This window comes from Ochotona princeps, chromosome 19, assembly GCF_030435755.1.
Source record: "Ochotona princeps isolate mOchPri1 chromosome 19, mOchPri1.hap1, whole genome shotgun sequence".
NCBI classification, from domain to species: domain Eukaryota; kingdom Metazoa; phylum Chordata; class Mammalia; order Lagomorpha; family Ochotonidae; genus Ochotona; species Ochotona princeps.
The window spans coordinates 49,938,269-49,953,632 of record NC_080850.1 but is presented as its reverse complement, the minus strand read 5'-3'; the positions used below and the strand labels follow the sequence as shown (position 1 = coordinate 49,953,632).

At 64.3% G+C, this 15,364-nt stretch overlaps 1 protein-coding gene across 2 annotated transcripts; it reads right to left on the bottom strand.

The window, feature by feature from the left end:
• Positions 1-3,144: 3,144 nt before the first annotated feature.
• On the bottom strand, positions 3,145-13,955 carry SH3BP5L (SH3 binding domain protein 5 like). 2 transcript variants are annotated; one of them, XM_058677329.1, is made up of 7 exons: positions 13,812-13,955; positions 13,063-13,627; positions 8,748-8,810; positions 8,520-8,648; positions 6,415-6,576; positions 5,225-5,398; positions 3,145-4,464 (listed from the first exon to the last, which is right to left on the bottom strand). In XM_058677329.1, the coding sequence occupies exons 2-7, from the start codon at positions 13,237-13,239 to the stop codon at positions 4,006-4,008; spliced, it is 1,164 nt and encodes a 387-aa protein (XP_058533312.1). In that variant the 5' UTR covers positions 13,240-13,627; positions 13,812-13,955; the 3' UTR covers positions 3,145-4,005. The 2 variants fall into 2 exon arrangements, with proteins under 2 accessions (XP_058533312.1, XP_058533311.1); XM_058677328.1 differs by having other exon boundaries at positions 13,802-13,944.
• Between the last annotated feature and the right edge of the window lie 1,409 nt (positions 13,956-15,364).

Sequence of the window (15,364 nt, the reverse complement as noted above, 5' to 3'; positions counted from 1 at the left end):
TCCTCCACAAGCTGGGAAAGGCCAGGCCACTTGGCTGTGTCCCTGGTTGAAGATCCTGTTCCAGACATGGGCCTTCCTGTCGGGCAGGGACGCTGGACAGACACATCTCACCTGCCACATGGGAGCCTGTGTGGGTTGATCCAGTCCTCCCCCAGGTGAGGGTGGCTAAGGGGTCCCCTCGCTGCCCTCCTGTGACTTCCTGGCCATCTGTCTGATGCAGTCGAGACATCACCAGAGGTCTATCTCATGCAGTGGGAGACATTACCAGGGTCCGAGCCTGGCACTACGGGGTCTAGGTGACGCCCCACTCACCAATTCTCCGTCAGGAATGCCTGTCCTTCAGGAACCTCTCATCCACCCACACCATCCGGTGTGCCCGAAGTCCACCTCTGTGTACTGGTTAAAGAAGATGTGGGGAGAGGTTTCCAGGTGGGTATCTGTCTCCCACAGGAGCACCATGAAGGGCCTGGGGCTTCCCCCAGTTCTCAGCTGTAAGGCCCCATGCCTGGGAGGGACCTGCGTCCAGTGACCTGGAGATGAGGAGTGGACTGGTGGGGGAGCGGCCTCTCAGCCTTCCTGGACCTGGAGGCCAGGAGTTCTGCCCACAAGGATGTGCTGTGGTGTCTGACAACAGGTTCTTGGTAAGAATGATTGATGTGAAGGTCAGAGTTGCAGGGAGCCAGAGACTGGCCAAGTGAGAGAGCTCTTTCATCCCCTGGACTCCCCAAACGGCCACAGTGGCTGTGCCAAGCCCAAGCCAGGACCCTGTCCATGTGGGTGCCCTGTGCTCATACGGGAAGCCAGCAGCACAGGTGAGGACTTAACCCTCAGGACCACGTTGCTGGCCCAGGCCCAGGTTCTCACCTGTACACCTGCACGAGCTCCCAGCAGCCGTAGAGCTCCTGGTGTGGAGAACCTGAAATGAACAGGACTGCTCAGTGCAGGCATGGGCCTGAGACCCAGCAGGGAGCTCCCACCCAGGGGTCCAGTTCCCAGTGAGTGTGGATCCTTGGGGCTTTCAGGAAAGGGATTTAAGTCACCCTGCCCTTTACATCAAGGACCTCTTTCTCTTGTTTCCATCTCAACAGAGAGAACACTAAAAGATTTCAGCACCTGCATGCCAAAGACAACCCGAGCTGAGACCAGATCACCAGGTACAGCCGGCTCTGGGAGGCGGGGCTGAGGTTGGGGAGGAGGAGGTGTAGGAGAGAGCCCTGGGGCAGAGGTGGCTGGGGTCTCCCTGAGTGTGGCCATGAAGACCTCCTGGCTGTGTCATAGGTGTGGTCACAGCTAGGGGTGTGGCGAACAGAGGGCACTGGCCAGTAAGCTGAGAGGGCATCCGGGCTGGCCATGGGGCCACAGCACCCGCAGGGTGCTGGCTCCCCTGCTTGCCCCCGCCCCACAGACCAGCAGCTTCCCCAGCTGTGGGTGGACGTGGCGTGAGGGGCTCCCCACCCTCCTCCTTGTGGTTCCCAGGAAGCCAAGCCCTGGCTCGGCTCAGGCTGGGAGGTCAGCCATTCTGCCTGGAGAGCCCAGAGGATGGCCCCGTGTCGAGGCTGCTGTGGGGCTGGGGTCTCCAGCTGGGGCTGGGCTCACCTGGAGGTCCTGGGCAAGCGGCTGAGCCTCGTCAGGCTTTTCTCAAGTGCAGAATGCTGGGCAGGCATCACGTGGGGTCGGTGAGGTTCCAGGGAGTAGCGCAGGGCCAGGGAGGGGTACAGGTATGGGCAGTGAGGTGACGGCTGGCTGCATGACCTTGGCCCTGACCTGGCAGATGGAGATCTTTAAGCTGGCTGTCCGGGAGAAGAACCCCCAGAGAGCCCAGATGAGGCTGCGGCAGCAGCAGGTGTGTGTGCCCAGGGCTACTGGGCTCCTTCTGAAACTCTCTGGGCCTAGGTCATGGGCACAGGGCCCTCCCCACACAACCCTCGCACCCACCCCACATGCCTGAGTGGCCTAAAAGGGACAGACAAGAGATGATGCTGGGACTGTGTGCCCCCAGAACTACCCGCCACATTGAAAGTCACCAGGGGCCAAGGAGAGACAAGGAACAAATGAACCTTTGCCGACCATCTGTGAGGGGCAGGCGTATAATGGTTGTAGAACAGGAGGACGGAGGCCCCAGCCCCCGACAGAGGGCACAGGTGATCACCCCGACACGTGGGGTGTGCACTGGGTGAGCGAGAGCAGCTACTGCTGGGCGGTGCGTCCATCCGCAGGGCTCGTGTTCCCTCCCACCTGGAAGGTGCGCCATCAGCTCTAGTGTCATCCGCAGCATGTTATGCCAGGTGGGTCTCTGCATGGGTAGGCCCCTCTGCCTGCTGGCCAGGGCACAGAGGTGTCAGTACCCCTAGGGAACTGTGACCACTGCCTCACACCCTGCAAACTTGCAGGTGACATGGGTGCCTTGCCCACCAGGGGGCAGCAGAGCTCTGCTCCAGGAGGACCTACGGCTGGAAGCACAAGGGCTCCGGCAGCACTCGGTGCCCTGCAAGCGGCTCTCCTGATACCATCATTCACCCTCAAGTCCTGTGCCCTCTCAGCAACTTCCCCAGCTTTGGGCCGCGCCAGGGCAGAGTAGGCCTGGCAGGCTGTCAGAGCCTGGTCACTCCTGCCAAGGGTCACACCGGGGCTCTGCAGGGCTCTGCCCGGACTCCAAACCTGGCTTCACCCTGCCCCTTGGCCTTCCCCACCTGCTCGCTAATGGCACCCTCCCCTTCCTTCGCTCAGCTGACCTCTCGGCCAGCCCCTCCAGCAGCTCGCCAGGTCCAGCAACAGCTAAGGCCTGCTCTTGACCTGGGGCTTGTCCCAGCGGAGCCCACCAGGCCTTGCCCAAGCGTAAACACCCCCTCAGGATGCACGCTGCATCTAAGAACGTCCGAGCCTGATGCTCAGGGGTCGGTGGGGGGACATGGCCAGGACAGACCCGGCTGGCAGCCTCCTACATTGCTCCGTCCACTCCAGAGGCCCCTGAGTCCAGTCCCCCCCGCTCACCAGCACACACCCAGGGGCGCCGACTGCTTGGCGTCTGCCCCTGCCCAAAGCACTCATACACCACCTGGCTGGCTCCACCTAATCCTCCATCGGCCCGCTCTCCTCCCCACCACACCCTGCTCAGCCTCCCCCAACAGGGACAGTGAACCTTACTATAATAGTAACAGAAACTATTTTATTTAAATAAAACCAGGGCAGACCCATCCCCCACGCACAGCCAGGTCCTCCCCTCCCAGCCCCCAGGCACCCCTCTGTGGCCACCTCAAACCCCAAGGCTCTCATCATGGCCACCTCTTCCAGCCAGTGAGTGGGGCAGCTGTGCAAGTGCAGTGCCCGCTGCTCCCCTGGCCACAGCTCCCCAGCAGCCTGGGAGCCCCACTGCACACCTGAGAGCTCCCTGAGCAGGGTTGGGGTTCACAGCCCAGCACACCCTTTCCACAGCAGGGCACACGAGCGGCACGGCAGCCTAGCCTGAGACCCCACATCGGGGCAGGTATGGCTGAGGGACAGCAAGGCAGAGCAGTTGAGCACCAAGTTCCAAGTCCTGCAAGAGGCTGTGGAGACATGTCTCAGCTCCTCTACCCATCTCACCACAGCCTGCCTCTCTAAGGCCCCGCCGGTGCCCGGGGGAGCTGACCACCCCTGGGCCAGCGTGGAAAGGACCTTCCACACACACACCTCACAGTTACACAGACACCCACCCCTCCAGGAGCCCTGCCACAGCTCTTCGGATGCGCTTCTGGGCCTCCTAGACCACGCTCCCTGAGGGAGACACCAGGCAGAGCAGGAAGCTAGAATGAGATAGCGATGGTGTCAGACACTCGAGCAGTCGGCGGGCGCAGGTGCTTCCTGAGGCCTGGGGCAGGGAGGAGGAGCCTGGGCAGGCAGACGGCTCAGTGCCTGTCCTCCCAGCACAGGGGAAGGCTGCCTTGGGGAACACCAGGCCCGAGAGGGGAGCCCGCAGGCCCCGCCTGGCCCCTGGCCAGAGAATCCAGCCTGTGCACTGATCACGAGCTACAGGCTGATGCTGCGCTGGTGGCGGCCCCCTCGGGTCCCACCATCGCTGCCCCGGCGGCCCTCACTCCGGGCTCCCAGCTCTTGACCATCCAGGCTGGCATGGTCAGACAGACCACGCAAATGCTCCACCGAGTCGCATTTCTGCAGGTCAGAGGCCACGGTGCGCAGGCTCAGCAGACTCAGGGTGTCCGTGTCAGGGCCAGGGCCAGGCCCCAGGCTGCTGCCCTCCTCCAGCCCTGCCCCCTCAGCACCCTCAATCCCACTGTCCCCGTCCTCGGCGCCCACTGGGGAGGAGCGCCGCGGCCCGGGAGGGAGGACGGGAGGATGGACAGGCAGGCCCCGGCGGCGTGCATGGATCTGTTCGCTGATCTGTTCCAGGTTGCGCAGGGCCACCGAGTAGCGCGTCTTGGCCTGGGCCACCTGCTGCTCCAGCTCTGTCACCTTGGCCTTGTGCTCCTGCAGAGGGCAGGGCGGGTTAGGATTAGCGTTAGGGGCGAGACTGTGGTGGCCTCTTCCCTCTCCCGGAGCAGCCCAAAGCCTCCCACCACCCCACTGTCCTGCCCCTCCCTCAGCCCCAACCCACCACCCTCCCCCAGGCTGTCCGTGCCCACTGTCCTGCCAGCCCCTCCAGCCCCATCCCACCCTCCCCCCAGGCTGTTCGTGCCCACTGTCCTGCCAGCCCCTCCCTCAGCCCCATCCCACCACCCTCCCCCAGGCTGTTCGTGCCCACTGTCCTGCCAGCCCCACCGTCAACACATGGGCCCCTCTTGCCTGCCTCCCCAAGCCCCAAGTTACCCTGCACTCCTGCCTTGAGGGATCTCTGAGCACAGTGATCCCCATCCCCACCTTGTGCCCCCCTCAGGACAGCCTAGAGGGGGCACAACAGCCCCCCCGCTGCCCTCACTCCCCACCCCCTCCACCTGCCTTCGCTCCCCAACCCGCCCAGCTGCCCTCACTCCCCACCCCTGCCCAGCTGCCCTCACTCCCCACCCCCCCACCTGCCCTCACTCCCCACCCCTGCCCAGCTGCCCTCACTCCCCACCCCCGCCCAGCTGCCCTCACTCCCCATCCTTGCCCAGCTGCCCTCACTCCCCACCCCCCCACCTGCCCTCACTCCCCACTCCCCCACCTGCCCTCACTCCCCACCCCTGCCCAGCTGCCCTCACTCCCCACCCCTGCCCAGCTGTCCTTGCTCTTCAGCCTCCCATTCAGCTACCTCCAGGATCTGGCTGAACTGGGCCTTGAGCTCGAAGTAGGGACGACTCTTGCCAATGGCTCGCCGGAGGGTCTTCTGCAGGGCCTGGACTCGTGCCTCAGCCTGCTGGCACAGCCGCGTCACCCGCTGATGTTCCCGCTCGCCCCGGAGCCGCTCCTCTTCTGCCTCATTCACCTGCACAGCGGGACAGAGGACACATCACAGCGCCAGGCTGGGACCCTCACTCTAGTCCCTGGTTTCTGCTCCAGGTGCCCATCTGGAGCTACCTGGGCACCTGGACAGGAACGTCCTTCGCAAACCCCACCCTGCATCACCTGCCATGCCCACAACACGGGAAGCCTTGGCTGGTGAGCTTCTTTCCATCTCTGGAACTGCGAGCTGACCTCATGACCCCCTAGGACTGGTCCTGGGCACAGGGTGTGGTGCCACCGGCACAATCCCACACCCCACTCAGCTCACTTGCTATCTTGTGAGCACCTTGCACATCAGCAGTTAAGGGTCATGGACGGCAGGTGCACCCACGTGGGGAGTCGCAGCTGTGGCCGGGGCGCTCACACCTCAATTATGCACAGCCCAGGGACACAGCTAAGCAGGGTAATAATATCCCTGCCACCAGGTCTACCAGAGCGGTGGGCTGTGCTGATCCCTGGGCAGCCTTGTAACACAGACCCTCCTCCACGCGTCCCCCACAGGGCTCCTCCTTCATTTCTCCACCACCCCCACCCCACAGAGCTCTTCCCCAGCCCCCAGGGCCCCCTCCCCGACCCCACAGAGCCCTTCCCCAGCCCCCAGGGCCCCCTCCCCGACCCCACAGAGCCCTTCCCCAGCCCCCAGGGCCCCTCCCCGACCCCTCCCTGGATGTGCTCCAGTCTGCAGGGCCCAGGAAGCAGAGGGGCCAAATGGCGTGCAGGGAATCCCAGGACAGGTGGCCAGGAGATGACCCTCGACCTGCACTCCGCAAGTGCCAGAGACCCTGCTGCCCCGTTCCCCCTTCCAATGGCTCCTTGGGGAAACCAGGGTGAATGGCGAGGGCTGGCCCCTGCTGGCTGCCCAGGATGGCATTCCAAGTCAGGGGGAATGGTCTGTGGAAGCATCAGAAACCAAACGGGGAGGGGGCCTGAGAGGGACTCAAAGGCAAGGGCGGCATGGGACGGGACAAGGGCGCACAGGAAGCGCAGGCCCTGCCTCACCTTGCAGGTGGCGTGGTTGAGCATCTCCTGCCACGTGGGGTCCAGGCGGTTCTTGTCGGCCATGACGCCCTGCTCTGCCACAAACACCATCTCGCGGGCGGCGTTGTGCATGCTCACGGCCCGCTCGTACCGCAACGCCGCCTTCTGCGTCTCCTGCTGGGCCTGTTGGCACAGGCTATTGGCACAGGGAGCACCGTGGGGGTCCCACCAACGACACCCACCCAGGGCACAAGGACGGGGGAGGAAGACCAACTGCAACACTGAGTTTCCCTGATGAAGCTCAGGATGAATGTCACAGAGACAGATGCTTTCAAAGGGTCCTTCCTGAGGACATGGATGAGGGGGACGAGGAGGAGGGGGGAGTAGGAGAGAGGGAGGGGGAGGAGGGGGGAGGAGAGGGAGAGGAGAGAGGGAGGAAAGGGGGAGGGGAGGGGGAGGCAGAAGAGGGGGAGGGGGAGGAGGAGGAGGAGGAGGAAGAAGAGGCAGTCCAGGCAGAGGCAGTGGAGGCGGAGGTGGAGAAGGCACAGACAGCTATCTGGCCTGGAGCCAGCTCATCAAAGTCCACACCCCTTCATCCAGGGAGAACTGGGGGATCCAGCCACAGGGAGGGAAGGTGTTCAGGGCACTGTGCCTGGGGCCCAGGAGGCAGGCCCCTGGGGCCATCAACCCCTCAGCCAGCAGACAGCATCAGAGATGTTCAGACAGTGTCCAGACCCAAACACCCGCACATGCAGAATGCCCCATCTCCAAGACTGAGCACGACGCTGGCAGCAAGAAGCTCCCTGCCACCTGCTCCACGCGGGGAGAACATGGCCTGACACTGCCTTCAGGCTGCCTGGCAAGGTGCACATGAAACAGAAATGCACTCCGTGTTCAGACTCGGGGCCCTCCCAAAACCTAAAAATCCTGAAACACCCACACTGAGGACACCTCTGGCTCCAGGCATCCCAGAGAAGGGCATTCGGCCTGTGCCAACCTAGTAAGGACCGAGAAGCACCATGCACACTGCCGCGGCATGAGCCCTCCTGCTCTGCTGCCCCTCCCTCCAGCCACGCTCTCTGCACACACACCAAGAAGTCCCCAGCAGCAGCACGCGTGTCTACTTCCTCGCAAGCTCAGCAAAACGAAGCAGCAAGAGCAGCACAAGTCCCACCTTGGCAGAGCACATGCCACAGCGACTTCGCAAAGGGTTACTGGTGCGGTACTAACTCTCTTTAATTTTCTGTATGTTAACAACACTTTGACACTGTGGGGCCTTAGTGGCCAAGGAGAGGCTGCCCCAGCAGGGCTGACCACTTCCTAGGAAGTACACCCTCGTGAGCCCACCCTGACCAGACACTGACCTGTCCAGGGCCCAGACCCTCGACCACTTCCTTTACCTTACTCTCACACCAGGCCAACACCACCTCTGCCGACACCACCAGGGCCAGGACCTGGAGAGCTGGAGGCACCTCTAAGCACAGAGCTCCCTGCCCGGGTTTCAAAGCCCGCCTGCCCTGCACGCAGCGGAGGATCTGAGCTAAGCCTCCTTCCTGCCTGCTGACCCCAACGTGCCCGCAGCCCAGCAGGCCCCCTCTGGCTCCTGGCTGCTGACCCCAACGTGCCCACAGCCCAGCAGGCCCCCTCTGGCTCCTGGCTGCTGACCCCAACATGCCCACAGCCCAGCAGGCCCCCTCTGGCTCCTGGCTGCTAACCCCGACGTACCCGCAGCCCAGCAGGCCCCCTCTGGCTCCTGGCTGCTGACCCTGACGTGCCCGCAGCCCAGCAGGCCCCCTCTGGCGGGATAATCCTCATGAATTTACCCTGTGCCTGTCACTCAGCTCTCAGGGTACCCCAGGCCCCAGGCTCACCAGGCCCCAGGCTCACCAGGCATGGAACATGTAGCACAGGGTTAGAAGTGACCCTGCTTTCTTCCTGTCACTCTAACCCAGCCTTCCAGTGTGGAACAGGAATGATTTATAAAAGGGGGGAGGGTACAGGACAAGGCATGAGCAAAAAGAGCTGCAGAAACAACCCGGTCCTCAAGGCAGTGAGGACAGGACGGAAGCTGAGGACAGGGGCTGCCCGAGGGGACCCCGGGGGCCGGGCGTGCACGAGGGCCATACCTCCTTGGCCAGCCGCCGGGCCTCGTAGTAAGGCCGGGCCTTCTCGATGCAGCTCCCGAGCTGGGAGCCCTGGGCATTGAGCTTCCTGGCTGACTCCTGCAGGATCCTCCGATAGGTGGTCCTGGCCTCCTGGCAATGGGACAAGGTGGGGGAGGCAGGTGTGGGGGCTGGCCTCTCCTGCATCTCAAACCAGCACGGGAGGGCAGAGGAGTCCCCAGGGACACTCACGTCCAGCTGCAGCTCCACCTGGTTGATCTCCTCGCTGGCCTGGTTCAGGTGCTCCAGCTCCTCCTGCCGCACAGTGGGGCGAGTCAGAGCCCAACAAAGGACGCACACCCAGCCAGCTGTGAGGGGCGGCTGAAGGCCTCCTCATCAGAGACTCAGCGCGCAGCCTCCTGCCATCCTCACACCTCCAACCGAGAGCATTCCCGCCTGAGGCCTGGAGAAGGCAGCACCACCCTGCATACAACACGGCAGCCAGGAACCCTCCTGCTTCATGGCAGGCCCTCCGTCCAGCCATGCTTCCTGCACATGCCACCAAGAAGTCACCCTGCAGAGGGGGACCACTCAGGGTACAGAGACCCGGAAGGAAGGCAGCAGGCCCTCTGGGGGCATGAAGGGTGTGGGGCACTCTCAGGGCTGCTGCTTCCCAGGCAGGCCTTGACAGAGCAGACACAGGAACTGGGGAGGGAAACAGGGACCGGGGTGGACAAGTGGCAGGTGAGATCTGAGGGCTGGGGGGACACAGCCCCTTCCCAGGCGCACAGGGCCCAGAGCCTGGTGCCAGGCAGTCGGTGGAGACACGGCCCCTTCCCAGGCGCACAGGGCCCCAGAGCCTGGTGCCAGGCAGTCGGTGGAGACACGGCCCCTTCCCAGGCGCACAGGGCCCCAGAGCCTGGTGCCAGGCAGTCGGTGGAGCAGGAAGGCAGTCAAGCCAGGAAGACCGTGCCCAGCTCAGGGACAGCAGGGAAGGCTGCAGACTCTGGCTGGGCAGCGCAGACTCCCGACACGCAGTGGGCACTCAGGTCACAGCCAGCAAGGACCAGGCCCTGCAGGGTCAATCTGAGCTACGGGTGACAGCAACTCCAGGCCCTGACACAGCACATGTCATGGGAGGAGGGACCAGCTCAGGTTGGAAGTGGCAGAGAGCTGGGCACTGGGTCGAGCTATCCTCCCTGCCCAAGAAAACTCCCAAGCTCCCACTGGAGAGCTAAGGACACTCCAAGGACCACCGTGTGCCAAGGCCCCTACCCCGGAGGGGCCCTCACCCAACCAGCCTGAGCCGGCTGTCCAGACACCACCATCCTGCCCCACTCCCGCCCCCACCTGGCTCCTTGGCTCCCCGGCCTGGCTGGCAGGCTGCAGAAGGACTAGGCCTTGGAGAGTCTCTTAGTCCTTCACTTTCAGACCCAACCAGCCAGGATGGCAGCCGCATCACATACAAGAAACAGCATTCACTTCCGCCTGCTGTCAGCATGACCCCGCCACGATCCTGCCTTGGGAAAGGGGGCCCGGGTTCTGCTCAGAGCTCTCCTCACCAGCGCTGCCAGCAGAAGGATGCCCGGGGCCACTTAGGCCACTTCTAACTTTCCAAAGCAGCAAACAGGCGAAATCGCAACATTTATTTCATTTAACCCAACATATGCACAGTATTATCATTTTAGCATACATTACACATGAAGTAATACTATTACACATGTTTATTTTTTAAAAAAAGTTAAAACCCACAGCAGGGGCCAGCGTGGCAGCTCCGTAAGCCCTGCCTGTGATGGCAGCAGCCCCTGTCACATGCTCCCTTCCGATCCAGCTTCCCACTTGCACCTGGCAAGCTCGCAGAGAACGGCCCAAGTGCCTGGGCTCACATGGGATGCCCCAAGGGAGGCCCGGGCTCCTGGCTTGTGCCTGGCCCAGCCATGTGGGAGTGAGCCAGAGGACAGCAGATGTGTCCCCCTCTCCCTTACTGCTCTCTCTCTCAAATGAATGAGTCTTAAAACAAGGAAAAACACTTATTTGGTCCTTAGGCCAAACCTCAGTATAGACAGCGCCTCCTGAAGGAATTGTGGGCTCAAAGCTGAGTCAGTGTCCACAACCAAACAGCACATCTCCCTGGGCCAGTGCAGCCGACAGGGCCCACAGACCCCAGAACAGCCAGGAGCTGTGCCCATGCCATCCACCCACTGGTGGGAGCCCCCCTAAAGGACTCAGAAAGGCAACTGCTGTCAGGGGGCAGGGCCTGGCAGCCACTCGGCTCCAAAAGAGGAGGCGCCAGAGACAGCGGACAGGGCAGAGAGAGGCTGGCCAGTGGTAAGGGCACCAACCTCCCTTTTCGGACTCTGTGAGCACCTGTGGTACTGAGGTTACTCCAAGCACACATGCCGGCAGGGAGAGCAGGCAGGGTCAGCAGGCAGGGAGAGCAGGCAGTGGCCAATAGGCAGGGAGAGCAGGCAGTGGCCAGCAGGCAGGGAGAGCAGGCAGGGTCAGCAGGCAGGGAGAGCAGGCAGTGGCCAGCAGGCAGGGAGAGCAGGCAGTGGCCAGCAAGCAGGGAGAGCAGGCAGTGGCCAGCAGGCAGGGAGAGCAGGCAGGGAGAGCAGGCAGTGGCCAGCAGGCAGGGAGAGCAGGCAGGGAGAGCAGGCAGTGGCCGGCAGGCAGGGTCAGCAGGCAGTGGCCAGCAGGCAGGGAAAGCAGGCAGGGGGAGCAGGCAGTGGCCAGCAGGCAGGGCCAGCAGGCAGGGGGAGCAGGCAGTGGCCAGCAGGCAGTGGCCAGAGGCCGCAGCTGTGCTCTCGGCAGCAATGTGAGCTCCAAGGTTAGAGCCCACTTGCCTCCCCAGCCCATCGCATTTGCAGCCCGAGCCCGAGGAAAGGCCTGCCTCAGCTAGGCTGTCCCCTCAGAAAAGCACCAGGTGGGCAGCAGCAGGAGCAGGCAGCAGCTCTCCATGACAGCCAGCGCACCGCCAGCAAGACGCACCTGTACGTGAGCCCAGCTGCAGGTCACCTGGGGAACACAGGCGCCTGAGGGCCGGGACGCCAGGCTGGAGCCTGCCCAGGGAAGCCCGGGAGAGCATTCCTGGGGCCCTCAGCTACAGGACAGCCCGGGAGAGCATTCCTGGGGCCCTCAGCTACAGGACAGCCCGGGAGAGCATTCCTGGGGCCCTCAGCTACAGGGCAGCCCGGGAGAGCATTCCTGGGGCCCTCAGCTACAGGGCAGCCCGGGAGGCCAGGGCCTGAGTCAGCATGAGCACACGGATGCATTCCACGGCTGCCAGGCCACACAGCCCGGGCCCCACCCAGTGCGGCATCCAGGCTGCCGGCTGAGTGTCCCGGGAGAGCCAACCAGCACTTGTGCACGGGCACAGACGTGCAGAGACCCCTGTGAGGACTAAAGATGTGCAGCTCTGTGGGGGTCCCATGCCAAGGAGGCAGATCCCAGGGGAGCATCCCCGGGCCATGCCAGCACCACACTGCTCTCCCCATTTCTCTTGCCTGGGACCCTCTCAGAAAGTCAGGACCCCGGAGGACACAGAGAGTCCCAGTGAGGGGTCAGGAGGCACACAGGGCCTGTGCCCTTCTCTGAGAGACACACAAGAGGTGGGCGCCAGATGGCCTCCTGACCACTCCCACAGGGTGCCCAGCAGACATGGGGGGAGGCACTGCTGTACAAGCTCGACTCAGGAGTCTGGCCCCCATGCAGTCCGCCCCCACCTTTGGGACATCTTGACCCAGCAGGCCCCACCCTGCCTGCCCACGCTAAGCCTTCCTGGTGTGCTGGAATGGGCCTGTGGGTGGGGACACACCCAATCCAGTGGACAAGATGCATGCCTGTTCGGTGATGCCGTCTGTGCACTGTCCCCAGCAGGCTGACCTCTCTCCTTAACCTCAGTGGCTACTGGAAGAGGAACCCAACACTGAACAGCGAAGTGCAAGCCTGGCCCTGAAGGGCGCCCCAGGCACAGGCAGCCTCATCGCCGGGCAAGCAGATGCTAAATGAAGGCCTGAAGAGGCCGCAGCACTGGCCGCACCATGCGAGCCATGGCAGCTGCGCAGGGCTGTCCCTCTGCAGCCTGGCCCCAGCAATCCCAGCCCGGCTGGGCAGCCCGATTCCCAGCCAAGGCCTGTCTCCTCGTGGACAACAGATCCACACGCTGGGGGAGAAGCTGCCCGGGAGGCCCAAGAGAAACAAGTGACCCACTCAGGCAGGGACACAGGCTCGGCCAGGCTCAGCATCACCACGCACACAACCACGCCAGAAGGACGCCCTCACGGTCTTTGATCCCTCCGCACTGGCTGCAGCAGCCTCATAAAGTCCTGCCGCCAGAGGAGCCCTGGGCACGCCCGCTGCCCACAGGCCACCACAGCCCACCCTCAAGATGCACATGGACAGTCCCCCACGTACCCGCGCACACCCACGGCAGTCCACGGGCCCTGCCTTGAGGGACCTCAGGCTGGCCTTGCCCGCCTCCCGCCCAGCCCGTGCTGGCCCCCTTCCCGCCTGGCACGGAGGCCCAGGCCTCAGAGCTCACCCGGCCGCAGTGCAGCCCCGCTCTCACCTGTATCCTAGGGTCCAGTTCTTCCTCCTCCCTCGGGGACAGCTTGGCCTCGCCGCCGCCGGCTCCTCCGGGCTCCTCGGCCGCCGGGCTCCTGGGGCCTTCATCTTCCACCAGCTCGGGCCGCAGCTCCCCCTGCGGGGTCTCCCGCCCCCCTGAAGCCTGTCTGTGCTCGGCCATGCTGACCGCCAGCCGGCAGAGCCCTACGCACAGGAGAGGTTCGCCATGCTGGGCCCAGGGCCCCAGCGTGAGGCTCTGGGAGGCGCGGGGCAGCGAGGGGCGGCCGGAGGGAGACCCGAGGGGGAGGCCCGTCCGCGGTTACAGGGCCAGACGCCGGCCGCCCGTGGGCTTGCTGCAGCCGGTTGTCCTCCGCGGCGCCGGGCGCGCACCCGGCAGCTCCGGGGCAGGGCGCACGGGGCGCGCGGGGCGCACGGGGCGCACGGGGGGCCTGCGTCCTGGGCCGAGGCCTGCGAGCAGGAGCACCATTCGGGAGGGTGGAGGCGGGCGCCCCCAGACCGCAGTGGCAGCTGGACAGGGAAGGCCGGACCCAGGCGGAGGCTGCGGGGCGCTGCGAAGGCAGAAAGGCCGTGTCCACCCCGCGGACCGCACACCCCGGCGCCCACCTCCACCCACACCGCGGCGCTCAGGGATCGGGGTCCCACCGGGTCCCCCGGCTCCCGCCCCGACCCCAGCCCGGCCGTCCCGCGCGGACGCCGCCCGGAGTCCCCGCGCGCGCCCGTACCTCAGTTTACCTTCCCGGGCGCGGAACTCAGCGGCTGCAAACAAGCCGGCCCAACCAAAACGACGGGGTCGGCGGAAGCGGAAATAGCTCACGGCGCAACCGCGCCCCCGCCCGGCCTTCTTCCACTTTCCGTACGGAACGGCCCCCAGCCTTGCCGAGTGTCGCCTGTCAGCCAGTTCCCGCCAGTGCTGACAGAAAGAACAATGTGCGTGTGGGCGGACGGTGATGAGGAGACGCTGGTGGGTGAGAGTAGAGACATACTCAAAAGGGGACAGATGAGGCCACGGCCGCCCGCAGAGTTGGGGTCGCCATCTTGCCGTACGGTCCCGGACACTTCCGGCCTGGCCGGCGCGGGCTTCCGGGGCCTCTTGCAGGTGTGCGGGTGCTGGGTTGGGGTCGCTCCGTTTCCGGCGTGGCTTCTGTCCGGTGGACTGCGTGGCCCTTCGCGGCGTGGGTGAGCTGCGCTCCCTGCCCGACCTCACGCCCTGGCTCCCTCCCGCCCCGTGCTGGAGGCCGGCGCCCCCTCACGCCCTCTGTGTCCCCCCCCCCGGCTCGGCGGGGACTGCTGTGGGCTCTGCCCGGCGCACCGGCCAGGCCTGCACCCAGGCCTCTCTCCCCCGCCGCCCACTGTGGGTCCCGCTGGCCCCTTCGTGCCCCGCTTTATTATGGAGGATCTATGGGTGCCAGGGTCCGGGGATAACAGTGATGTAAGGGACTTGATCGCGGTTCCCATGGAACTGGTCATCTCAAGCCACCAGAACAAGGGGGACACAGTGCTACCTGTCCTACCCTGCCATCCGTGCACATGTGTGTGTGAAAATAAGCAAGAAAAGTCTCAGAGGAAAATCTTTACCCACACTGTATGGCAGGTGCACTGACAAGTTTTTCTAAGGTTTATTTATTTAGTTTGAAACGGTGACTGACAGAGATCTGCAGGCTCGCCACAATGGGCAGCGCTGTAATGGGCTGGAGCCAGGAGCCTCACCCGGTCTCCCTCATGGGTGCAGGGTCTCAAGGCCTTGGGCCATCCTCCACTGCTTTCCCAGGCCACAGGCAGGGAGCTGGATGGGAAGTGGAGCAGCTGGGATTAGAACCGGCGCCCATATGGGATCCCGGCGGATTCAAGGTGAGGACTTTAGCCGCTAGGCCACGCCGCCGGGCCCGAGCAGGTAGTTTTTTAAATAGAGTGTTGTGCACAGCTGCCGACCTCCCGTGCGCACACGCACGCCCACGCCAGTCAGACCCTGTACATCTGCAGTGAGTGCAGCCAGAGCTTCCGCCACAGTGGCCGCCTGGATCTGGACGTGAGCGCACGCTGGCAGCGCAGTCGCACCTGCCTTTGTCGCCTCTGCGGCCGCGGCTTCCCCCAGCTTCCCTCACGGGAAAGCTGCCCACAATGTGCCCGCGCCTTCCAGCACAGCGAGCTGTGCCTGCACCAGCTGCGAGCGCACCTGCAAGGAGCCAGTGCTGCCAAGGCCGCCGGCTTGTCCCGCCTCCGAGGCGCAGTACTGGGAGTTGTGCAGGAAAGAATGGAGCTGCCGTGTCACACGCGCATTCCTGTGC